The 25,530-nt window shown below is 40.5% G+C and overlaps 1 protein-coding gene across 2 annotated transcripts in view; it reads right to left on the reverse strand.

Moving 5' to 3' along the window:
• Nucleotides 1–22,290: 22,290 nt before the first annotated feature.
• HOMER1 (homer scaffold protein 1) overlaps nucleotides 22,291–25,530 on the reverse strand; it is a 143,224-nt gene continuing 139,984 nt past the window's right edge. For both annotated transcript variants that reach the window (XM_043592841.1, XM_043592835.1), the window contains exon 9: nucleotides 22,291–25,395. In XM_043592841.1, the coding sequence (XP_043448776.1) occupies nucleotides 25,207–25,395 (189 nt within the window). In that variant the 3' untranslated portion in view covers nucleotides 22,291–25,206. The remainder of the gene's footprint in view (nucleotides 25,396–25,530) is intronic.

Raw genomic sequence — 25,530 nt, forward strand, 5'->3', positions numbered from 1 at the left:
AGGAATCTAGAAGCTAGAACATCTGAGATTAGAAGTAGATTGCTCCTGGACAATCTGAAAGGCAGCAATAATCCTATATGTTTCCTTCTTTAAGGGAACGTAATTTCATTCACATGTCACAAAAGGAATATTACGCAAGAGGCAACATTTTATATTAACAGTAAAACAAAAACAAAAACAAAAACAAACCCTTACCTTCATGCTTTACTTTTTGTAGAGCAAATTGGGTGTCACTGAAAAATGCAGAATTTCTATTTTCTGATGTTCTGTGGGAATACAATCCTAAAGAATCAAAACATCCAAAAATATAAAGAATGACAAAGAACTTCTGGTTAAATATGATGGACCGAAACATGCTTTTACTGACACTCCTTCCTAAATCCCTACCATGACAGTGAAGCAATCAAGAAGAGCAAAAGAGAAAATTAGGGACAAGGAAGGTCAGTGTCTGCAAGAAGCAGGGTGAGTAATGACTCAGCCGGGGAGGGAGCTGCCGGAGATCTGCGGGGCGTACTAGCAAGTGTTCCGAGAGCTGAGGGGCCTGGCGTGTGGAGATACCGCCTCCCCTGCAAGGTGGGGATGAAGGAGGAGGCTGCAAAGGAGAGCCGCGAAACATCTCAAACAGGCGCGACAGATTCCCCCCCCCCGCCCCCCATTTCTCCAGCCCCCTGTCCAGCCAAGAACCTAGAGGTTCATTGTCTGGAATAAACAAGTCAGAGAGGATCTGGAATCTAAACGCAAGTACAAGAGGAGGGCAAGGGTGACGCCAAACGCTGGAGGATTAAGTTACAATCTACTTTCAGAACCAGGCGGCCCCTGGCTGCTTTCTCCTGCCTGGTTTGGAGATGGGCCTCAGCTGGCCATCTATAGCCCCCAGAGGCATCTGAAGATCCCTCTCTAGAGGAACTAAAAGGCTGCAGAGAAAAGACCACCCCATGTTGATATCTGTATGTGGGGATGGGAGGAGGGTCACCAGATGACAAAGCTGGCCTCCGACCGGCCAATGTCCCCCCAAAGCCACCAGCCAGCCTGCTCCACCCCACATCCCTCACCCCAGCGCCCCAGGGTTTCACTGTAGAATGTGAACACACTGCTTAGAATTGGAGACACGGTTTCAGAACATCTCCACACAATGGAGAGAGACCAAAACAAACTAAGGAAAGTAACTCTTGGAAAATAGACAATTCAGAGACTAGGGGGAAAAAGTTACTTCTATCGGGAAAAGGTGAAATACTACACCCATGAAATAAGAATGTGTTGCAATAAAAAGGAATATTCTGAGAACAACGAACGACACAAACAAAAACCGTGACAGGTGATATGACAAATTCAATGCAAGGTTTAAAAGCTAGAGGCCAGGAACTCGTTGAGCCAAATAAACAGCTAAAGAGACGAACAACAGAAAACATAGGGTTAATTCAGCTAATCCAATATCTGACTGACGTTGGGGACTAGAAAAAAGCAGAGAGGAGAAAATTATTTAAAAAACAGTACAAGAGGGGAGGCTGGGTGGCTCAGTTGGTTAAACATCTGGCTCTTGATTTTAGCTCAGGTCATGATCTCACGGTACTTGAGTTTGAGCTCCGCATCGGGCTCTGCGCTGGCAGCTTGGAGCCTGGAGCCTGCTTGGGATTCTCTCTCTCCCTCTCTCTCTCTCTCTGCCTGTCTTCTGCTCATGCTTTCTCTCTGTCTCAAAATAAATAACCATGAAAAAAAAATAGTCTTTTAAAAATGAAAAACAGTACAAGAAACTTACTCTTCTCGCTACAATCAGTTGGATTTTCTTTCATGTACAAGAGAAGGATGCTTAGCTGGTCCCGTGGGGAGCGTGCCAGTAAGAAGAGGCAGAAATGCCCCCGGTGTGGCAAGCTGGAGGTTCCTGGTTAGCTTGGAGAGAGCGATTTTGGTGGAGCAGGCAAGGCAGAAGCCACAATGGAGGAATCTGAAGAGCAAGTGCAAAGTTAGTTAGTGGAGCTAATTCACGAAGACACCATTTTTTTCAGAGTTTTTCAGTGAAAACGAAGAAATCAACTGATAGGTCTGAGGATTAAAGGTAAACTTTAAAGTAAGAGACGTGACAGTGTACTTGTATGCTAATTAAAAAAAAACAGTACGAGAGGGGCACATGGGTGGCTCATTCGGCTAAGCATCAGACTCGTGATTTCGGCTCGGGTCGTGATCTCACAGCTAGTAGGATCAAGCCCCACATCGGGCTCTGTGCTGACAACATGGAGCCTGCTTGGGATTCTCTCTGCCTCTCTCTCGCACTCAAAATTAATAAAGTTAAAAAAATAGTAAATAAAAATTAAGATGATTTGAAATAGCTGTCCTATCCCTGGTTCTTAGGTAAGTAAAAGACCACATTTATAATTAATAAAGAGAAAATGGAGGAGAAAATAAATTAGCCAGTTCAGGTGCCCCAAATACCTGTGGCCCCAATGACGGTAATGATTTCAAATCACAGGATTAGAGGAGGTGAAGTGAAAAGTACCCACCTCAATTCTCCATGGTTGTTATCTAAGGCACATGAAAAAAGCCAGAGATCTATTCTGGTCATTAATGGATTTTCTAGAAGAAGTTTCAGTTCTTCTCCCACAGCGTCTTCCGTGATTTCTTGTATCACTAGTACACTTATCTGATTAGTCCACATTTAAGGTCAGAAACTTTCATCATCTGCTTGCTCAACATGTCACTTTGTCAGTCATTCAGCAACATTTACTACACGCTGATGGTATGTCCTTGTGGGTACACAGGTATCCTCAACGTGAGGGGGTAGAGATTGGTTGCAAAGAAGACCAAGTCTCTGCCCTCACAGTGCTCAGTGGTGGGAGGTGTTGGGCACCAGTGTGACTTGTCCACGCTGCCCATCATGTCTGACACACAAAAGGTTTTCGCTGCAGCCACAACACAGCGTGACCACCAGGGCAAGACAAAGTGGCACAGAAAACAGTCTCTCTGGGAAGGGGGTGTCTCACCACTGCCGACACCTCTAGGAGGTGCTATTGTGTGGCAATCTGGGAGTCCCCAGGTGGAAGCAGGGCCTGCGGATGCTTCTTCTTCAGCTTAGGGGGTGGGGGAGCTTCTAACAACCCGAAGTCTTCTTCCTGAAGTGTCCACCCTAATCATTCTGCCAAATTCTGCAACTTCTGGGGAATCTGCATGAAGAACAAAACATGTCACCAGTACAGCAAGCAATGCAAATGTCCAAGACCACTGGTAACTACACGGCTGTCATCTCTGCGCAACCCCCCCCCCCAAGCCAACACCAGCACTGAGGGTGCTGCTGGGATACCGCTGGGAAAGAGCGGCATGATCCCCAAGGAACCCTCAGCCGCCTGTACCCCAACTCCTGCCCAGGCACCGATGGGCCAGATGCGAGAGGAGAGGGTTGAGGACACCGAGACCTGGGCCTGCCAAACTCTAGTTTAAAACTAGAGCCGTGTGGGACTGTTAGTGGAGCTTCCAGAAACGTCTCATTTACTTTCTGGCAGTGGCTACTTCACTGGAAGAATCAGATTCAACTTCAAGAATCCGCCATGATGAATGTTCTCTCTGTTTAAAATATCTGCTATTTCAATAGCCATCAAGGAAAAATATATGAAGAGTGAAAAGAGCAATAATGACCAAGAGGCATTTCCCAATCACAAAGATTGTTCCTATCCCAGAAATACTTTTATTTTACTTTTATAAATGCAAATGAGAACGGAAATTTAACACGGTCGCTTCCACCATGGAACAGGCTTTTGTAATTGCTGCCAAGTTCTACGATAATCATAAATGCCTCTCATTCATTCCCAAGCTGAGGTCTGATCCTTATGTTTCCCCATAGGAGGTCAGAACTCTCTGCTGCCTTTCTTCCAGCTAGAATCCAACCATTTTGCAACTTTCATTCTTAAAGTACCGCACACTGAAGTCGATCTTGGGTTTCGGACCTAGTTTTTGACAGCCAGGGATCTTGGGCTGCAGGTCAGAGCCAACATAAGGAAGCAGAGAGACCTGGGAAGACAGTAATTGATAGTCCTGCCCTGGCTGTGTGAGCCTATGCCAGTCACTAACCTTCTCTGGACTTCCGTTTCCTCCTTTGGGATGTTGGCCAGGACGATCTCTCAAGTTCTTTCTAACATCCTGTGATTTCTCACATCCTGTGATTCTGTAAGTGGAGCCAACTAAAATAGGTCGCTCCAGGTGGCCTATAAAGGAAGAATGTGGCCTACAGCTTTCTAGTTTCAAAAAAGTGGAACGGAATCTCCCCAGGTGGACACATACCACCTCAGGCGGAGGGAAGGAAAATCGGTATTAAGAAGCCTGACATGCTAAAAAGACAGGAGACCTGGCCTTTGTTTGCTGAGCCAGCTGGCTCTCAGGAATCTGCACGAGGCTGGAGAAAGAGCAGCCTGGCTCATCCTGCCCAGGGCCCTGCTAAGTCCTCAAGGCAGTCCTTTGTCTGAGGCTTACCGGAAACCAGAAGGTAAAATTTTTGCACGACAAATTCATATGCGCTGCCCAGAAATTAAAGGGCTTTCCGGAATGTTTAAGATTATTAACCCTTTTGTGATGCCATAGCCCCGCAAAACTTCTCCGTTGCCCAGTATTTTCTTCAAGCCTCAGATTGAACAGTCAAGAGCTTACAAAAATTTTTCCTCAGTGCCCTCCAGAAATGGTTTACATATAAGTTCTGTCCGTTTAAAGTGTGCAATTTGATGAATGTTGGCAGTTGTGGATACCCATGAAACTACCATCCTAGTCACAGCACAGAACATTTCGTTCACCACCAAAAGAGCCCTTGTCTTCTGCAGGCCACAGGCAGCAAGTGAAATGCTTTTTGTCACTATAATAGTTTGCATTCTCTAGAATTTTACATAAATGGACTCATACAGCCTGTATCCTTGTGTCTGGCTTCTTTCATTCAGCAGAATGAGATTCATTCATGTTGCATGTATCAGTAGTTTGTTCCTTTTTATTGCGAAATAGTAGTATATTGTATGGATACACTACATTTTGTTTATTCATTCATCTGTTAATGGGCATTTAGGTTGTTTCCAGTTTGGGGCTATTGTGAGTAAATATTCATGCGCAAGTTCAGCGAAGGAAACCATCAACAAAATGAAAAGATAACATACTGAATGGGAGAAAATATTTGCAAATGACATATCTGATAAAGAATTAACATCCAAAATATATAAAGAACTTACACAATTCAACACTAACCCCCCTGCCCCAAATAATTCAATTAAAAATGGGCAAAGGACCTGAATACACATTTTTCTAAAGAAGATATACAGATGGCCAACAGACACATGAAAAACATGTCCAACATCAGTAATTATCAAGGAAATACAAACGAAAACCCTAATACATTATCACTTCACACTTTCAGAATGGCTAAAATCAAAAACACAAGAAACAACAAGTGTTGGCAAGAAAGAGGAGGAAAAGGAACCCCTGTGCACTGTTGGTGGGAATGTAAGTTGGTGCAGCCACTGTGGAAGACGGTATGGAGGTCCCTCAAGAAATTAAAAATGGAAATACCCATGATCCAGTAATTCCACTGAGGTATTTACCCAAAGACTACAATAACACTAATCTGAAAAGATAAATGCACCCTATCATTGCAACATTTACTATATCCAAGACATGGAAGCAACCCAAGTGTCCACCAATAGATGAATGGATAAAGATATAGCACACACACACACACGCACACACACACACTCATTCACATACATGCAATAGAATATTATGCAACCATAACAATGGATGAGATCTTGCCATTTGAGACAACATGGACGGACCTCGGGGGTATTATACTAAATGAAATAAGTCAAAGAAAAATACCGTATGATTTCACTTATATATGGACTCTAAAACACAAATGAACAAAAAGCAGAAACAAACCCATAAAAACAGAGAATAAACTGAGTGGTAGCCAGAAGGTGAGGGTGAGGGATGAAGAAAATGGATGAAGGGAAGTGGGAGATACAGGCTTCCAGCTATGAAATAAGTCACGAGAGCAAATGGCGCAGCATAGGGAATACAGTCGATGATACTGTAATGGCGTGGTGACAGATGCTGGATACACTTGGGGTGAGCACAGCATTGACGTATAGACTTGTTGAATCACTATGTTGTACAACTGAAAGTAATGTAGTTGTGTTAACTGTACTTCAATAAAAAAGTGAATAGATAATATTAACATAAAGATTCATGTGCAAGTCTTTGGATATGTTTTTATTTCTCTGGAGTCAATAGCTAGAAGAAAGGCTAGAACATAAGTGTATGTTTAAGAAAAGTTCACAAAATTTTGAGACAACAATAAGTGATTGACAAGTGCCCCTTAGCCCTCAGATGAGAGAAACGTCCCAGTTTCTTTAAAGGCATTGGTTCTTAACTCAGTCCTTCTCTTAATGTATTGAATATTCTAGAGATGGAAGAAGAGGTTGGAACAGGTCATAGATCCTATCCCTCATTTGCAGAGGAGGACCTCGAGGCCTGAGGAGATAAAGGCGCCCACCAAAAACAGAGCTGCAAGGTAGGGTACAGATTCTGGCAAGTCACAAGTGTCAAGAACACTACAGGGCAAACACGAGAACACAGGGTTCTTCACGGAAGGAAATGTCGAGAAGAGCTGCACAGCTGGGAGCTGGCTCACAATGGTAGGCTTGTGGACTGTCAGTTAGAAATGATCTATGGGGTGCCTGGGTGGCTCAGTCAGTTTAAGTATCTGACTTTGGCTCAGATCATGACCTTACAGTTTGTGGGTTCGAGCCCTGTGTCGGGCTCTGTGCCAACAGCTCGGAGCCTGGAGCCTGCTTCATATTCTGTGTCTCCCTCTCTCTGCTCCTCTACAACTCATGTTCTCTCTCTTTCAAAAATAAATAAATATTTTTAAAATTTTTTCAGAAATGATCTAGTCATCTACACTGGATGACATAGTTTCTCTACCTAGAATCCGGTGGGAAAAACAGTGTTTAGCATAAGCTTCTGACAAAACCCCTCAAGTCCCTGGGACTTAACAGACATGTGCAGACACTCTCCCTGAGGCCAGCACTGCACATTCAAAGGGCTGGTCCTTCTGGAGGAGGAGCAAATCAGCACCTCTGTGGGTGCAATCTCACACCTTTACCAAATGCAAAGCTACATGGCAGTTTTTCACTTTGATGAAACTTTGCTTGAATTCATTCAAGAAGAATCCAGTGTGGAAATACTTGTTCCCTTTCTCAGTCTTGTTTGCAATAAAAATGGAATAGAATCATTAACTGACCACATCTCTTTCTTAATCCAAAACATAAGCCAAACAAAATTCTAATTAAAATATCAATTCATGGGGGCACTTGGGGGGCTCAGTTCAGGGAGAATGCAACTCCCAATCTTGGGGTTATGAATTCAAGGTCCACACTGGATGTAGAGGTTACTTAAATTAATAAAATTTTAAAAAATCAATTCATGTTTGCTTTCCATTGTCAATATTATTATGCACAACTCTTTTTATCTATAGTACTCTTTAAAAAATTTTTAATTTTATGTTTTTAAATTTACATCCAAATTAGCATATAGTGCAACAATGATTTCAGGAATAGATTCCTTACTGCCCCTTACCCATTTAGCCCACCCCCCCCACAACCCCTCCCATAACCCTCAGTTTGTTCTCCATATTTATGAGTCTCTTCTGTTCTGTCCCTGTTTTTATATTATTTTTGTTTCCCTTCCCTTATGTTCAGCTGTTTTGTCTCTTAAAGTCCTCATATCAGTGAAGTTATATATTTGTCTTTCTCTAATTTCACTTAGTATAATACCCTCCAGTTCCATCCACGTAGTTGCAAATGGCAAGATTTCATTCTTTTTGATTGCCAAGTAATACTCCATTAATACTCCATTATATATATATATACATACACATACACCACATTTTCTTTCTCCATTCATCCATCGATGGACATTTGGGCTCTTTCCATACTTTGGCTATTGCTGATAGTGCTGCTATAAACATGGGGGTGTATGTGTCCCTTTGAAACAGCACACTTGTATCCCTTGGATAAATGCCTACTAGTGCAGTTGCTGGGTTGTAGGATAGTTCTATTTTTAATTTTTTGAGGAACCTCCATACTGCTTTCCAGAGTGGCTGCACCAGCTTGCATTCCCATATGCAGGACTCTTAGAAGGATATTTATCAGATCTTCTTTAGCAGTAACAGCAAAGCTTATTTTAGATGGGACACTACTGAAACTAAGTGTTGCAATCAACAATGCAATCAGGTAAGTCAGAAAAGGCATACTTAAAGGAAAAGTGTCATTAGAAAGAACTCAAATAACCCAACGGCAAATAAAATTATTTTTATTCCTCTCAGAAAAAAAACTTTGAGAATTTGTTATACAAAAAGAATATACTGGTCAAGTGTTTCTTGGTGGGACCATTTTTCACAAAGTGAAAAGAATTGGAATGGAATTTTAGGATCCTTTGTACCACATAATGAAGAGGAAGAAATAAAAGCTTATTGAAAATGTTATCTTTACCACATTTACAAATTTGTCAGTTTTCTCAAAGGAATCCCGGGCTACTCAGAGAAGACAAAAGCCCTCATCATTATTGCAGTGGGTTTTACAGCTTGAAGATTAAATTGAATTTCAGATGTGGTTCTGTGGCTTCCCTATTTGTTCCATGCTGCTTGTCTTTAAGGAACTCAACATCTTGTGGCCCCAAAATTACACTGCCTGCCTTCGGCCTACAACAAAAACTATCTCAGTATTGAGGTAGGGATGGAACCAAAATCTCCATTTTGAAATCTGTGGATTCTAGCAAGGCCGAGGTGGAGGGGAGTTCTTTACTGGAGAATGTATATGGGGAAGGCTAAGAAGGTTCTGTAGGTAGAGGAATGGGGGTATGTCATCAACTTCATCTTTACTGACCCCTTCTTTATTTGATCCAATTCCAACAAACCTTGGGTCTCTTTCCAGACAGACAGGCACAGGAGGAATCCATATGGGGAGCACCAAGTACTATCATTACTGTCAGCACTTTGAACTTCCCTGAACCCCGGGTTTTGGTTTTCTAAACCTTATCCCCGAGGTTCTTGAGTGCACATGAATTAGCCTACCTTGGCACAATGGCAGATTGTACTTTGAATGTAGTTCGGTCATTGCACACAACTTTCTTGTAGGTGTTTTCCCCATCATGCATGAAGTAGGCATCTTGGGAATCAAGACATTAGATGGGAGCTTTGCATACGACAGAGATTCTTAGCCGTTTTTTTATTCACCCCCAAAATTATAGCACAGTCTCGGGACCAGGCAAAAATAAGCCAGGCAAAAGAAAGGAATGAATGAATCATGGTCAGCAATTCAGGAATTTTTCCAAGGACACTGCCCTACGACTCCAACAGGCCCCTGGCTCCAATCTTGTTACAGCCTCCTCAGGGAGCAGTCAACTCCGTGATTTCCATTATCTTTCTGTGTTTCATTGCTGAAGTTGGCCCAGAAAAATATGCCTCTTGGAGAAAAATAGGAGCCCACTGGAGTTCAAACTGGATTCCATCCTTTGTCAGTTATATGGTACTGGGTGACCCCTGGTTTCCTGGAGTCTCCAGGTGCTCATCCACTCATTTTTCTAGGGTTGTTGTAAGGACCCGCTCTGGATCTTGTACATGCTGTGCCCAATACATGCTCTGGATCTTGTACATGCAGTGTCCAATACATGCCCTGTTCTCCTCCTCTGTAGCGCTTGCTCTTTCAAGTAGAATGAACTCAACCTAGAAATCAATTACGACTAGAATTATAGGTTTGAGACATTTTGGTTTGACGAAAAAATCATCAGACAAAAGGACAGTTTGGACCTTTTCTTTTTGTTGGAACCTGAGCTAGAATTTAGCAGACATTGGCTGAAGACTAAGGCTACATTAAGTCTTGCAAGGAGTTTTATTTAAAGGACAGTTTCCTCCAACTTTCAAATCAGGTGGCTCAGGGCCATCTAAAGTGGGAGAATTAAAGCAATGGTGATTGGTAACTCCATTCTAACCTGGTAAACGTGGCTCTATGATTAATTTTGACACCAGTTGAGGAAAAGAAAGATCACATGGTATGTGCTTCACTCTCTGAAGGAGGCTGTATCTGGCCCAGGGGGCAATCTCTGGCAGAGTCTTGGGGGAAATATTTGGTTTTAACCAAGTGCCATTCAATAGTTCACTCTTCACTTAGGAGGGGTGCATTGTATCTTCCTGGCTGGTGATGGTAAATGTAGATCCTGGCACCTTAAAAAGATCTGATAGTCCCAAAGATGTGACAAGTGAAACCATGTCCAAGGTTATAAACCAAGCACAGTAGAGGGGAACACATTATTATTTATTTTTGTGTTCTTGCCCATGATACTTCAACAGAGCAAGAAGCTTGTTATCAGCTCTCACATGGGATTTGGAGAAGGCAAATTTTATACAAATGACTTATAAGATGATTGGCCACATTTCTAAATAACACGGCCAAGATAGGTAAGCCGGGCTAAGAGATGAAAGAGGAAAGATGTCTGGTGTCACTTCACTGGGGTTACCTTGTTTCCTTAAATGACCTCTATCATCAAGCAATCAAATGTTTCATTTTTGCTACTGCCGTTGATAAACAGGTTGACTATGGGGTGTGCAGTGGGGGAAGTTTTTCTGAATTATTCATCAGAATGAACTTTGTAACTAAAATGAAGACCGTGGTTACTACCATAGACCAAAGGTGTCAAAGGTCAGCCTTAGAGATACAGGTTAAAAAAGAAACTGCAAAATTAGGACATGTCCTTTATTTTTAAATTAGCTATTCTGTTTCTTGCCAAACTCATAAAAGATCTGAGGTAGATTATAAAACTATAGGTACTACCAGATAGTACAAGACCAAACGACTGATCAAAAATTAGGAACAGGAAAAAATAAAGAAGGTCCAAAAAGAAGGAAAAAAAAGCCCCAAATTCTAAGAGAACTCCTAGCTGAGGAACACGACAGCAATTAAGCCTAAAACCTGGTTTTCAACTTCCTAGTAGCCAGGGTGATACGGAAATGATGGATTTATGTAGTTTTCATTACCCAGAAATAAGAAACATAGGCTTCCCCCAAATTTGCTTCATCCTATTCTCAGAAAACAAGTTGTGATGGAGATTTTTTCTTGAAAGGGTAACTGGGTTATACAGCCAAACATTAAAAAAAAAAAAAAAAAAAAATCCCGGCAGCATATTGACGTAACGTACATGAACTTCAATCTCTCCTGCAGGAACACTAGGGAGGTAAGATTGCACTGTATTAACACAAATTAGGCTCCAGTAGTCAGAATCCCAGAATCCTCAAGCAACCAGAACATGGTCTCAAGTTGGAAAATGAGGCAGATAATTTCCTGGTCAATAAGGAGAGATGTCACAAAGAATTTTAGTTTAGGGGCACTGGGGTGGCTCAGTCAGTTAAGTGTTCGACTTTAGCTCAGGTCATGATCTCGTGGTTCATGGATTCGAGCTCCATGTCAGGCTCTGTGCTGACAGCTTGGAGCCTGGAGCCTACTTTCAGGTGTCTCCCTCTCTCTCTCTGCCCCTCCCCCGCTCATGCTCTGTCTCTCTCTCAAAAATAAACGTTAAAAAAATTTTTTTTAGGGTCGCCTGGGTGGCTCAGTCGGTTAAGCGGCCGACTTTGGCTCAGGACATGATCTCGCAGCCCGTGAGTTCGAGCCCCGCGTCGGGCTCTGTGCTGACAGCTCGGAGCCTGGAGCCTGTTTCAGATTCTGTCTCCCTTTCTCTGACCCTCCCCTGTTCATGCTCTGTCTCTCTCTGTCTCAAAAATAAATAAACGTTAAAAAAAAATTTTTTTTTAAAAACCTTTTTTAAAATAGTAGCCTTTACAAAAAAAGCAAACACATAAAGTTTTAGTTTATAACCATGAACTCTTTTGGGGCTGGATCCCATTCACTATAAAATTAGATAGCTATCAATTTGATTACCTGGTGTCACCTGCTCGTTCTTCTCTAGGTTACTTGGACCTCTATTCACAGGGTTTTCCTAATTCCATTTTCTCTCCATGCCCCTGTAAATGACAGGGCTTCCTATGACTCTGGGCCTTTTTTTTTTTTTTTTTAAGACAAGAGAGACAGAACCCAAGTAGGGTCCATGCTGCCAGCTCAGAGCCCTACACGGGGCTTGAACACGAATCCTGAGATCATGACCTGAGCTGAAATCAAGAGTCAGATGTTCCACCTACTGAGCCACCCAGGCGCCCCTCTGGGCCTGTCTTTTTCACCCTCTATTTGAGTTCATCTGCCGATGGCTTCATCATCAGCCTGTTTTCTGGTAACTTCCAAATTTATTTCTCTAGCCTCCATGCTGGAGAAGTACCTCCAACTCAACATGTCCAAAACAGAACTTATCTTTCTTCACACCAAATCTGGAAACCTAGAAATCTTCCCAACAGTTACCACGTCCTGCAAAGTCTATTGGTAAGTACATGCTCACAGGCCATGAGCAGGGTATGCAAATAATTTTGTTCTCAATTTTATTCTAAATGGTATTCTGCCCGGCAGCAGAAACATTGCTTTTGTCAACTCAAGATAAAATCAGCCAGTTAAGGTTTCCCTTCCTACCACTTCCTTCCTAGGGATCCAAGTGAGTTCCATAAAGTGTCAAAGTACTCAAGGGGCTAGGAAAGTGGCAGGTTCTTGTTCTCGATCCACTTCTATCGATGCTGGCATTTGTTTTGAGAGCCTTCTGCACCAGAATCCACGGAGATGTCCATCTGATCTTTGGTGCCAGATCCACACAGGTGACCCTTTCTCCCAGTTCACCGGCTTCTTCCTCAGTTGCTTCTTCACGTGCTGAAATAGGGGCAGGGAGGCTTTTCAGGAACTTTCTTTGAGCTCGAACAAACTTGTTGGGGACTCTCTTAGTGGACACACCACATCATTTCGCCTCAGCAGCTGCTCCATCATCCTGGCCCAGGGGAATTCTTCTGTAGGCAAACCTGGAAACTGAGGCATGGGTCTCCAATCCTCCATCCTGTTGGGGGGTCATTTGTTTACCCTCCAACCTCTGATCTAAGGCTGGTGTGTTGAAGGGAAGGAGCAGTGTCCAGGGCCCCTTCTTAGGGGTACTTGCTACCTTCTCATTATCTTGTTCCCTTCAATTCCACTTCCCTGTCCCATAAGAACCTCATGTGAGTGCAGAAATTCAAAAGAAGCGAAATGACTGTCATTGGGGCACCGGGGTGGCTCAGTTAAGTGTCCGACTTTGGCTCAGGTCATGATCTCGTGGTTCCTGAGTTTGAGCCCCGCGTTGGGCTCTGTGCTGACAGCTTGGAGCTTGGAACCTGGAGCCTGCTTCGGATTCTGTGTCTCCCTCTCTCTCTCTGCCCTCCCCTGCTTGTGCTCTGTCTCTCTCAAAAATAAACATTAAAATTTTTTTTTTAAATAAGAAAGAAATGATTGTCATTACTGCAGTAACAACCCAATCCTGAGGGCCAGGGAATAGAAGGCATTTGTTTGCCTGAATTGGGGGGTGGGAGGAAGGGAAACGAAGCAATAAATGCCACAAAAACAGAAATTTAGAATTTCAAAGTATCTTCCCATTAGATACCTCTTGAGTCTCTCTCATATTCAGTTCCTCTTCTGGCATCATTTCCAGTTTTTGTTTGCTCTTACCTGGATTGCCACAATTAAAAAAAAAAAAAAAAACAGTCATCCTGAATTCTCAATCTGGTCTTGCAGAACCTTTAATCCATTTTCCCCAGCTTTATTGAAATATCTTTTACATATAACATTGTGTAAGTTTAAGGTGTGCAATGTGATGATTTGATATACGTATTTATTGTGAAATGATTACCACAATAAAGTTAACACCTCCTTCATCTCACGTAGTCTTAAATTGATTCTTGATACTGTGGCCAGAGTGATTTACTTTCTCTAAAATGTGAATCTAGTCATCATGTTACTTTCCTCATCCAAGGTTTCAGTGCCATCCACTCCCTTTAGGAGAAGTCAGAACTGCTGAGAACCCAAGACAAGGTTGCGGTCTGGAATGTACCCACCTCATCTGCTCTGGATTCCTAGTTAAGCCACTGATGGGTCCGCCAGGGTGTTAGGCTAAATTGGTGTGTGTGGCTCTTTGTGATGTGCCCTTTCCCCTAGGCTCCTCATACATCCAAAGATCCATCCGAATCTTTGTCAAAGTGGACATGTATTCATCTTTATGTCAGCTCAAATGCCACCCCCTCAGTGACAATGCCCAACTTCTCCTGTCTATTCACCAGAAGCTATGACTCTGTTCAGTCTTACTAGCTCATTGTACCTATCAATTAACATGTCTGCTTCCTCCGTCTTGAGGGTAAGGACCGTGAATTATCACCTTTCTGTTCCTTGTGCTTAGTACAGTGCTCTGTGGCACTGTAGGTATTCACAAAAAGTTTGAATCAACAGCCAACAGGCAGCATCTTCTGCAAAGCCACCATCAAGGTGACAAAAGGCTCTTGGCCTAAGAGGGAGGCATTGCCTGGAAATAACCAGTTTTTTTTTTTTAATAATTTTTTTTTTTAATGTTTACTTATTTTTGAAAGAGACAGAGACAGGATGCCAGTGGGTTGGGCAGACGAGAGGGAGGCACAGAATCTGAAGCAGGCTCCAGGCTCTTCTGAGCTGTCGGCACAGAGCCTGACATGGGGCTTGAACTCATGAGCTGTGAGATCATGACCTGAGCCGAAGTCAGACACTCAACCGACTGAGCCACCCAGGAGCCCCGTGGAAATACCGGTTTAAGTATCTCTGTATTTCTCCTTTCCTTTTTAGTCCTGTCCCCTTCTTCTCTACTTTGAGGACTACAGAGCACAGCAGCTTGCATTTTAAACTGCCCTATACACCCCTGATGGTCCTCCAGGCACCCCAGATGGGGACATTGTGTACAAGAGCTGGTGGACCAAGTCACTAGGCAAAGGTTAGTTTCTGTTAGGTGTCCCCTCTTTTCTAAGACAGTAAGCGTGTTTAGTCATTCCACACGTTTATCGAGTGACTGCTATGTTCTAAGCACGATGCTAGGTGTTGCTTATAGTGTAATTTAGAAATAATTTTATCAAGACCAGTTAAGGGGCGCCTGGGTGGCGCAGTCGGTTAAGCGTCCGACTTCAGCCAGGTCACGATCTCGCGGTCTGTGAGTTCGAGCCCCGCGTCAGGCTCTGGGCTGATGGCTCAGAGCCTGGAGCCTGTTTCTGATTCTGTGTCTCCCTCTCTCTGCCCCACCCCCGTTCATGCTCTGTCTCTCTCTGTCCCAAAAATAAATAAACGTGGAAAAAAAAAATTTAAAAAAGACCAGTTAAGTCTTTTTTTTTTTTTTTTTGAGTTTTCGTTTTTAGGAAAATTTATTCACTTAAAGTTCATTTTGACTGGTGCTATAGAAGGCATTATGGGACATCTGGTAACTGAGCACTAACCAATCTTTAATACCCCTAATACTGTGCTTAATAAAGTAGCCTCAAGGTCAAGAACAAGAGGGTAGCATGAAAAAGGAAAGAAAAAAGATGGAAATGCTTAAACTGTGATATATCCATAAAATGGAACACTCTGAAGAAGTTAAAAACCGTATGTACTTGGATGGAGCTTCCAAAGAGATTAAAAAAAACCCCAGCAAATTATAGAGCAAGATGCACTGTAATAGAATTTATGTGCCCCCTACCCCCCAATTAGATATTTCTATAAGCACATAAATATTATATATAAATGCATATAAATATGCTAAAAGGACATAATTTCTAGGGAAGGAATTGACAGATCAAGGGTGATTTTTGTTTTACTCTTATTAAGAATGTTACATCCGTTCTTTTTCTTTTTCTACTGTACTATTAAAAATGTTTGCAAAAAGAAAGCATATATGAATGAGTAAAATAATTAAAGTTTTTTTTTTTTACAAAAGGAGAAAGCAGAGACATAAATATTCAGAGACATTATGCCATTGTTAAACGGAAAATGAACAATTTTTCTCATTAAGTGACAGGTTGTTAAATACCAGGAATTGATAAACTTTTGTACCTGTCATTTTAAACAAGGTCTGCAGTTCATAGTTTGGGCGTGATGGAGTGGGATGGGTACAGGGTTAGCAGGTACAGGGCCTGTATTCTACTCCTTGGTGGCCTCTGGACTTGGCCAATCACTTAATGTTGCGGAATCTCAGGCTCTGTAAAATCTACAAAGCGGGGAGAACAGTAACATTTAGGTCATGACATTGTTGTGAAAATTTGTTGTTGACTGTTGTGAGATGGCAGTGTGCCACAGATCATGAAGTTCTATGCTTTATACTTTGAAATATACCATGGGATTTCAATGCAGAGTATACTCTAAGGGTTCTGCTAAAGGAGACCAAGATTAATCAGTAAATAGAAAAATATGAACAAAAATGGTTTAAAAGTTAGAATTTATTTCACAATGCACAAATGATTTGCAAATCTTATGGATCACTTGGAGCCATATGTGAAAAACAGTAGCTCCTCTTTTCTTCCTGGAGTGTCTAACATGCTCATTTGTTGCCCAGGTAGTGCAAGCTGTGTCTAGTCAAGGAATTCAAGCTAATTTTAACTTCAACCAGAAATAAAAGTCAAACACCATACCACAGTCTGAAACCAAATACACAGAGTGTTGTTGTTGTCATTGTTTAAGATCGTGTCTACCAGAAATAATTTGTATACAGTTACTTACGAATCAGTATGAAAAAAAAGAATAAAGGTCATTTAAGATAACATAAGTATTAACTCTCTAAACTTCCCAAAGCAATGTAAACACAAAACCACCTGTTCCTAGTAATGAGTTAAGCATCCAAATAATACATTAAACAAGATGCAGGAAATACATTTCAGCCCCTAGAACTTGACTTTGAGGAGAGGCAAGGGAGTCACAGAAAAATAAGCCAAGTTCTACTAGGAAAGTGTCTACCTCCTTTCATCTGTGGCCCTCTATCGCAACCACCTTTTGGAAACGACAGCTACATGGAAAACAAACACAGTAACAGAAAAGGTGGTGCATGACATTTAATTTAATCAATAAGTCAGTAAGAAAAGTGAAGTTATTTTCATAAACAACAAGCATTTGAGACTGGGTTTATGGAACAGTGACGTGAGCTTAGTAGACCCTATTTCTGTATTTGTTTCAGTTGCAAAGTATCAAAAAAGTCCTAATTCACACTAGGAAATGGAGTTATTTAATAACTCACCTTGAAATACAAAGATGCTCTTCAATGTATCGAGATGGCCTTACTGTGGCCTCTGCACAAAAACAGTTAACCTGGTACTGATGTCTGCTGGATTTCCGTGTTTTAACATGTTATAAGAGACATATTTGAGTTGGTCGGTTTTTACTTTTTTTCAGTTAAAATATATTTAAAGGTTAAATGTTAACAAAGGGTTTCAACACAGTTTGAATATCAATGCCTTAAGAAATGAGTTGCTTTGTTTTTGTGTGAAATCCGACTTTTTGAAACTCTCCTCTAGGCTTCCATGAGTCCCTACTCTTTGTGTATCCACTCACCCCTCCTGGCCATTGCTTGTCTCTTTCCCAAGCTTTTGTGCTGCACCTGCCCCGAAGTGACACTTCTATCTTGTGTTCTCATTTCTCACGCCCTCAGTTACCATTATGTATGCTGACAGCTCCCAAGCATCGATCTCCAGTTCATATATTTCTTCTAAGCTCCATCCAGACTCACATCTCCATCTGGCTAGTCCATTGGCACCTTAAACTCAAAACAAAATTAACTCATCATTCATCTTGCTTTGTCTTGCCTCCTTGCCTCCACCCAAACTAAACCCCTCCACATCTTGAATTTACTCTCAGTAAATGAGGCTGGTCAACTCAAGAGATCTAGCAATCATCCTGCATTCTTTGCTTTTCCTTGCCATCTACATTAGGCAAGAAGTCCTACTGATTCTACCTCCTAAATGCCCTCTGAATCCATTCCATCTTCTCCATTTCCATTGTCACTGCCATACTGCAGCCTTTCAAGAGAGAATGCTGGGATTTGCCTAACTGCCTAGACTTATAGAACATATATAAATGTTACATATGTGTGTATGTATATATATATATATATACACATACACTTAATGTTTATTTATTTGAGAGAGAGAACACACAGACGAGTGGGGGAAGGGATAGAGAGGGAGAGAGAATCTCAAGCAGTCCCCCAGCTCTCAGCAGAGAGCCTGATGTGAGGCTCGATCTCACCAATGGTGAGATCATGACCTGAGCCAAAATCAAGAGTTGGACGCTTAACTGAGTGAACCACCCAGGTACCCTCAGAACATATTTTTTATTACATCACTTCTTTACAAAAAAATCCTTCACTATCTCTGTATTACTTTCAGAATAAAACCCGAATCTTCCATATGACTTACAAAGACTTTACTGATCTACCCTTTGCCGCCTCCTCTACCACCATCTTGCTATATCTCCTTCCCTAACATCCTGTGTTTCAGTTCACTAACCCATTCTAATTTTCTCAATGTCTCAATGCTTTCATCTCTCTGGGCCTTTGCACATGACATACTCTGAAATTCTCTGAGATTCTACCCCTTCTTCAACCAGCTAGCTCCTACTCCTTCTTCAAGATTCAGTCGGGAATCTTCAGTCTTTTGGGAAAGACTCCACAACTCCTCTTTTCTCTGGGCTCCCTCATAATAGCGCTCTTTTTGTTTTGTTTTTTAATGTTTATTTATTCTTGAGAGAGACACAGAGCATGAGTGGGGGAGGGGGAGAGACAGAGACATAATCTGAAGCAGGCTCCAGGCTCTGAGCTGTCAGCACAGACCCCGATGCGGGGCTTGAACTCACAAGCCGTGAGATCATGACCTGAGCTGAAGTCAGATGCTCAACCAACTGAGCCACTCAGGCGCCCCAATAGTGCTCTCCTTTATGATAGCACTTGCATACTGTGAAGTAACTGTCTGTATCCTACACTGGATTAGGAGACTCTCTCTCTGGTCTCTATTCCAAAATGGGGCATAGGACATGGTCAATAAATATTCTAGGTTAGAGAGTAAAAGGCCTAAGTGAGATATCGAGGGATCATTCATAGGTCTGTTAACAAACATTGACCCCACAGCTTGATTTCCAGTGAGATGGCATTTTACTCTGAGTCTTTGAAATTAACGCAACTGAAACCCAATCCTACCTCAAAGAGTTAAACGTAAAATTACCATATTGTCCAGCAATTCCATTCCTATCCATATCCCCAAATAAATGAAAGCAGGGACCCAAACAATTTGTAAATGAAGGTTCACTGAAGAATCATTCACAACAACCAAAAGGTAGAAATGACCCAAGAGTCTATCAACAGATGAATGGAAACAAAATGTGGTATATCCATACAATGGGGTGAAATTCTGATATATGCCACAATATGGACAAACCTTGAAAAGTTTATGCTAAGTGAAATAAATAAGCCAGACACAAAAGAGACAAATATCGTATGATTCCATCGGTATCACCTAAAATCTAGGCCATGAAATACTTCTGCAGCTGATCTAACGATGTGATCAACCTGGAGCGGCCTTGACTTCTGTGCAACCAGAATTGACCACAAAGTCACCTAACTAACACTGACTGCAAAACCCACATCCTGCTGAACTAGTGTTTAGTCTTGGGGGATGAGTTTTACAGGTTTACAGCTTATTTCACTAAGGAATTTAAGAGACGAATGGTCCTCCCAAGGTCTTTATAGTTATAAATAGTTCCTACTTAAATTTTATTGACTGGAACTCTGCATAACAAGTGCACTGTCCTTGGATTATCTGAAGTTTTTAAGTTAAAAAAAATTGGAACTAAAACACACTGCATAAATATGATCTGCAAACAAAGTACCATTTGCAACCAAGTGATAGCAAGCACTGTAAACACCAACGGAGGCTGAAGGACAAAGTTCAAAAGGAGGAAATATAAAATATACAGTTAAGAAGTACCCTAGCAGATATTCTAGAAACAAGGCAGTCAAGCTAGAGGGAAAAACTGTACCAGAAACATGAACAAGATCTCCACCTTCTGACTGGCGTACTGGACGACCAGACTGATCTCTGTAGCAACCCAGCAGGTGAAATCATCTGAGCCTCTTCCCTTTCTTTCCCTCATCCCCCTCGCAAAGGAACACCCCTGCAAGGGCCCCTATACATAGAAATGAAATGTCAAACAGTTAGTACAGTGTCCGTCACATGGCACAGATTCAACAAACACTCCTTTCTGTTCCACTTCACACTGAGGTTGTTGAGAAATCATTTACTTCAAGAGCACCTGCTTTCTGGCCATGTTTTATGAAACAGTCATTCCATTTAAGGTGTAACAATCAAATAAGTCCTACACACAAGTCATGTAGATAAGAACTTACTATACATGCATATATAGAAGCATAGTTATAAAACATAGATAACAAGATAAAACCTTGACTTTTGGTGGAAAAAACACTCACAAAAGACATTTTCCTGTGGTACAGAAATGGGCTTAATTTTGCATCTATTAGGTACTCATTATCATCTTAATTTGGTGTTACTAGGAGAAAGCAGAGTACTATTTCTATCCCTGGGTAGATCTGATGCGAAAAGAATTAAAAAAAAATTTTTTTTAATGTTTTATTTATTTTTAAGACAGAGAGAGACTAAGCATGAGTGGGGATGGGGCAGAGAGAGAGGGAGACACAGAATCTGAAGCAGGCTCCAGGCTCTGAGCTGTCAGCACAGAGCCCGACGCGGGGCTCGAACTCACAAACTGTGAGATCATGACCTGGGCCGAAGTCGGACACTCAACCGACTGAGCCACCCGGGCACCCCTGATGTGAAAAGAATTGGCAAAAGTTGGTCAGAATTCACAGAATGGTGAGTTCTGAATGAGAGGTGTCTTCTGTTAGGTTATAAATGCTGACAATACAAATGACAGGATCTTCTGAAAGCCCTTAAAATTCATTAAGGCAACCCCAACTTGTTTAGTGAAAAACGACAATGTCTCTGGCTAGCCTGACCTGTCTTAGATAGATAAAGACTGAGGGCAGCGCGCTCCCACTCTTTGCTGGCCCTGCTTTCTCAAAAAATATCCTCTCCTCCTCCAGATAAGCTCCTGCCACCTGCTGGAATGTGTTCTTTCATCCAAAGGATAGAAGGGACCTTAATGAGATCAGAGAATTGACCAGAAATAAACTGGGAGCTTGTGGCCTTTTCCCTATTCTAGTACAGATGCAATTTCTCTACCTGGGTCACCTGTTTTGGGTAAAAATAACTTCAAATGTTTCTTTTCTATCTAGTGAAGCAGAAATCACTAGGCAGTGCAGTGCTGATTTGAGTTTTGAGGTTTTTTTCTTGGATGAAATTGTTAGCTATTTTACTAGGTAATATATGAACAACAAACCATTTCTTTAATTCAATAATGATGCTTACATTTCTGTGACATGTGCATATCAATTTCCCATAAAGAAAAACTGTTGTCAAAATGTAAGGTCCAATTTTAGGTTGGAAAAAATGTATTTCACAATCTAAAGTAGGGTGAATGATTCACCTGCTTCCATTCTAAAATTACCCTTTTCTAGTAGTTTAAAAAATATTCTCTCATTTGAAAGTTATCTTCTCAACCAATACTTACTATAGTACAGCATCCTACTTGAGAAAAAAAAATTTTTTAAACATGTCATTCTGAACTACTTCTTACCTGAAAGCTTCCTCAAGATTTTATATAAATTAATTTACCTTATGAATGATAAGGAAACAGAGCTAAACATGAAGAAGACAAAAATTCAATGAAGACTATTCCAGGACTTCACGCACAGCTTATCGGGAATGGTAAAATCATTTGATACCCAATAAACGACACAATTTCTTAAAAAACAAAACACTGCCACCAAACAAGTTTTGCCTCTGGCCAGTGTCCCTTCCAGAACAGACAGAAAACCAGGTCTGCAGGGAGAGAGCAGCTGAGATGCTCACTCCACAGTTAAACACAAACATGGAAGGCCAGAGCACACATGTGAGAGAATACATTTAATTTTAACAGGGCAGAAAAGGAGCTTTAAAAGGTGGTAGTTTAATTTCGAGTGTCCCTTTTATTTCCACTTGAAAAAAAACCTGCAAGCTTTTCCTCTAATTGCTTCCCAGCAGTTAAATGAGAGCAAAACATGAAATCCATGGCAGGGCTGAAGCTCTTCTGTGAGGACAAGGACGGATGTAACTTCATGAACTTTTTTTTAATCTGCAGAAAGAAAGGGAGAAAAGAGCGCGAGAGAAGGAGCGAGAGACAAAGAGGGAGAGGAGAGAGAGAGGAGAAACAAAAACTAATTTTCCAGGCAGGGAGATACTCATAAAACCGTTTATGTCAAAGTTAGGATTTCACAACATAACACACTAAATGTGAAATCCAGTAGCACCTGTAGGAGTTGAGCAAATGCTGCCATCACTTAAATGCCTTTTAAAAAGTATCTGTAAAAGACTGAAGGAAAAAGAAGATAAAGTACATTCTCCAGAGAACAACAAATGTATTTCAAAATAAAAACTGTATTTTTGTTTTTCCTTTTTTTCAGTTGTTTTTTGTACAAGAATTCATAATTATCATATAGTAACTTATACACAATGGGATCGACCTCTGCTCTCCTTTTCTGTGTCACTTCAAGTCCATGTTCAGGCTACAGTCCCCAGCATCATTTTCTGATAAATATATTACCACAGTTTGATCTAAATATAGATACATCATATAATACTTGTCTCTGGGAAAAATCAAATTTTAATATGCAAACTTTTATTTCTATAATACAGAAATGGAGAAAACTACAGTAGGCACACAACCTAATTATGACTTGTAGATGACGATTTCTAGATACTCTCCTACTGTAAATGAATACTGAAAACAGTCTTACTAAGAAGATTTTATTTATATGTGCACTTGTGTCCACCTTATCCCATATACTGTACACGTCTAAAGACAATCTGGGAATTTAAAGGTGCAGCCCTCAAGTTGTTAAATCCCTAAAAAAAGAAAAAAAAAATTAGGCCTTATTGGACAAGGAAAAAACTCACAAAATTTCCAATTTTAAATTTCTTATCAGTAGGAAAATATTAAAAATAATTTTCTGTATATACATATGGGTATATGTATATATTGAATTACACACATGTCTCACATATCAGTACAATTCAAGTGGAGACATTTTGGTGAGTTATTTTCCCATTAAATGACAACTATGTCAAAATTTAAAAATATCTTATTACATCATTAAAATAATTCACTTACCATTTCAATAGCTTATACTGTTTTTTTTTTTTTAATTTTTAACTCTTCATAACTAAATTCCCTGATCCCTAGTGTTAAATCCCCTATTTAAATTAAAATCTGGTGCTCTTTATTACTCAGAAACTGATGGATAAAATCACATCTACTTCAAAATTCCATCAATCAAATAATTTTATTACCTGATTTATCAGAGAAATATCTCAGCTCTGAGCTTGTGTACCTAAATCATCCTCCCTATAATAAACAGGTGAGGAAAATATCCTAAAATAGATGGAGGTAACTTACATGATGTTATAGCACATATAATACATGATGATTAAGTGTCTGATATAAACTGTTCAGAGACACCTGAAAACTCACTTTAGAAACTAACTTTAGAAACAAACCATTTATTTTTCACTCTAATATAAATTAATATGTATGTATTTACATACATACACATACATATATAAAACAAAATTGTCTAGTGTTGCGTTGCTGCTTGTGAGTGAAAAAATGGTTACAAATCGATTAATTAGCTTAATTTTGTACTTAACAATTCAATTGTTTTGGGGTACAAACAAAGTCAGTGCATTCGTAGACTCCACAGAGTCAGATACTCAAGCATACACTTTAAAAAAGAACCCTCCTCAACATCACAGGCATTGTACAGCAAAGATATATGGACTCTGATGCATTCCTAACTCCATAAGCAGACTAGACAGCACTTGGCTCACTTTTAAAATAGCTTCTTCAAAGAAATATAGAAAGAAATGCATGTTTGCTAAAAGTCTTTTAAAATTACATCAAAACAACATTAAAACTTGTTCATTGAGAAGAGCCTGTTGAATTCTTGTTTTGAAATGCCTAGTTAACAGTTCAGAATATTGCCTTGTGAGGTTTGACTAGAGATGTGGTTGATGTGAAGACCCAGACAGAGTACACGGCTCCAACCCCCACAGTCCTCTGATTGGCTGTTTGATGGAAATGGATCCCCTTTAAAATTGCTATACACCTTAAAATGATCTATAATAAACAGTTCCCCAGTAACCATTATTATTTGTAAATTGAAATGCATTGATCATTCAGAAAAGATTTCTTGCAAAATATATAAATAAATGTAACTGCATATTCTGTAAATATACTTAACATTGCTAGACCAGACCGTCGATGACGGGCTGCTGTATTTCAGTACTGTGTGTCAAATTTATTAGAAATTTAAAAAGAAAAATTTCTGAGGGACTCAGCTGCCTTCGTTAGTTGGCTTTAAAATGTGTAATAAAATGGGAGACAATATCTTCTCATAAATACATGGAATCAATGTGGAAAAGTAAACTATACAGCAGACAAGATTAAAGAACACCAGAGTGTACCAGAGTGGTCACCGAGTGAAATATCTTCCAGTATAAAAAAAGGGAAGAACTCTATACACCCAGTTCTAGTTAAGTATGTTTCAATTAAAGATACAGCTCTCTCTCACTCCTGGCAAGAATTAATTGGTAATGGCACTGCTTCTTAGCAGTGCAAAAATATCCTGAGAAATTATTCAGATTACAACAGAAGACAGGGCTTTCATCACTAAGTTTTTGCACAAAACACAGCTTTAGATATCATAAATAAATTAATTTAAGAAGCAGATAACCTTCACTGTGTTGAACACAAAAAGGGGATGTGACCCAGACATTGTTAATTCTCCCATTGGCTAATATCAGAAAAAAAAGATTGCATTAAGTGTCTATTTATAACTTTCTAGTTAACTATGGCCAATAATATACATGGAGGTAATTTGTAGTTCAAGTTTTCATCTCTTTTTTTTTCCCCAACTAGCTACAAGCTGAATTCTAAAATTTACACTGAAATATACAATTCCAATTTTCAAAAGATCATCCTCCTGGAGGAGGAATGATATTCAATTTTTTTGTGCGATCTTGATGCAGAGCCCAAACAGTCCTATGAAGAGAGACAGTGTATTTTTTAATCAATTGGCACTGAAATTTAACTTTTCTTAGCTGCATTCTAGTAGCTTGGCCAAGTTATCTCGTAACTCTGTTAGTTCAAATATTTTTCCATCAAGAATTTCTAAGAGTGTCTTCAGGTTATTGCGAAAAGCTTCTTGTTCATTCTGACTTTTCTCCAGACGTTGCTCTAAGTCAGACAGCTGTCCCTCCAGGTCTTTGTTCCGAATTTCTACTTCCTTTAGAAACAAAAGTGTGATATATATACACAGGTCAGTTCATGACTTAGAAAGCAATATAACTTTTGTTATTACTAATATTCTGGTAGTTAATGCACGTGGACGAGTAGGAGGATGAGTTTCTGAATCTCAAGG

This window comes from Prionailurus bengalensis, chromosome A1, assembly GCF_016509475.1.
Source record: "Prionailurus bengalensis isolate Pbe53 chromosome A1, Fcat_Pben_1.1_paternal_pri, whole genome shotgun sequence".
Lineage (NCBI taxonomy): Eukaryota > Metazoa > Chordata > Mammalia > Carnivora > Felidae > Prionailurus > Prionailurus bengalensis.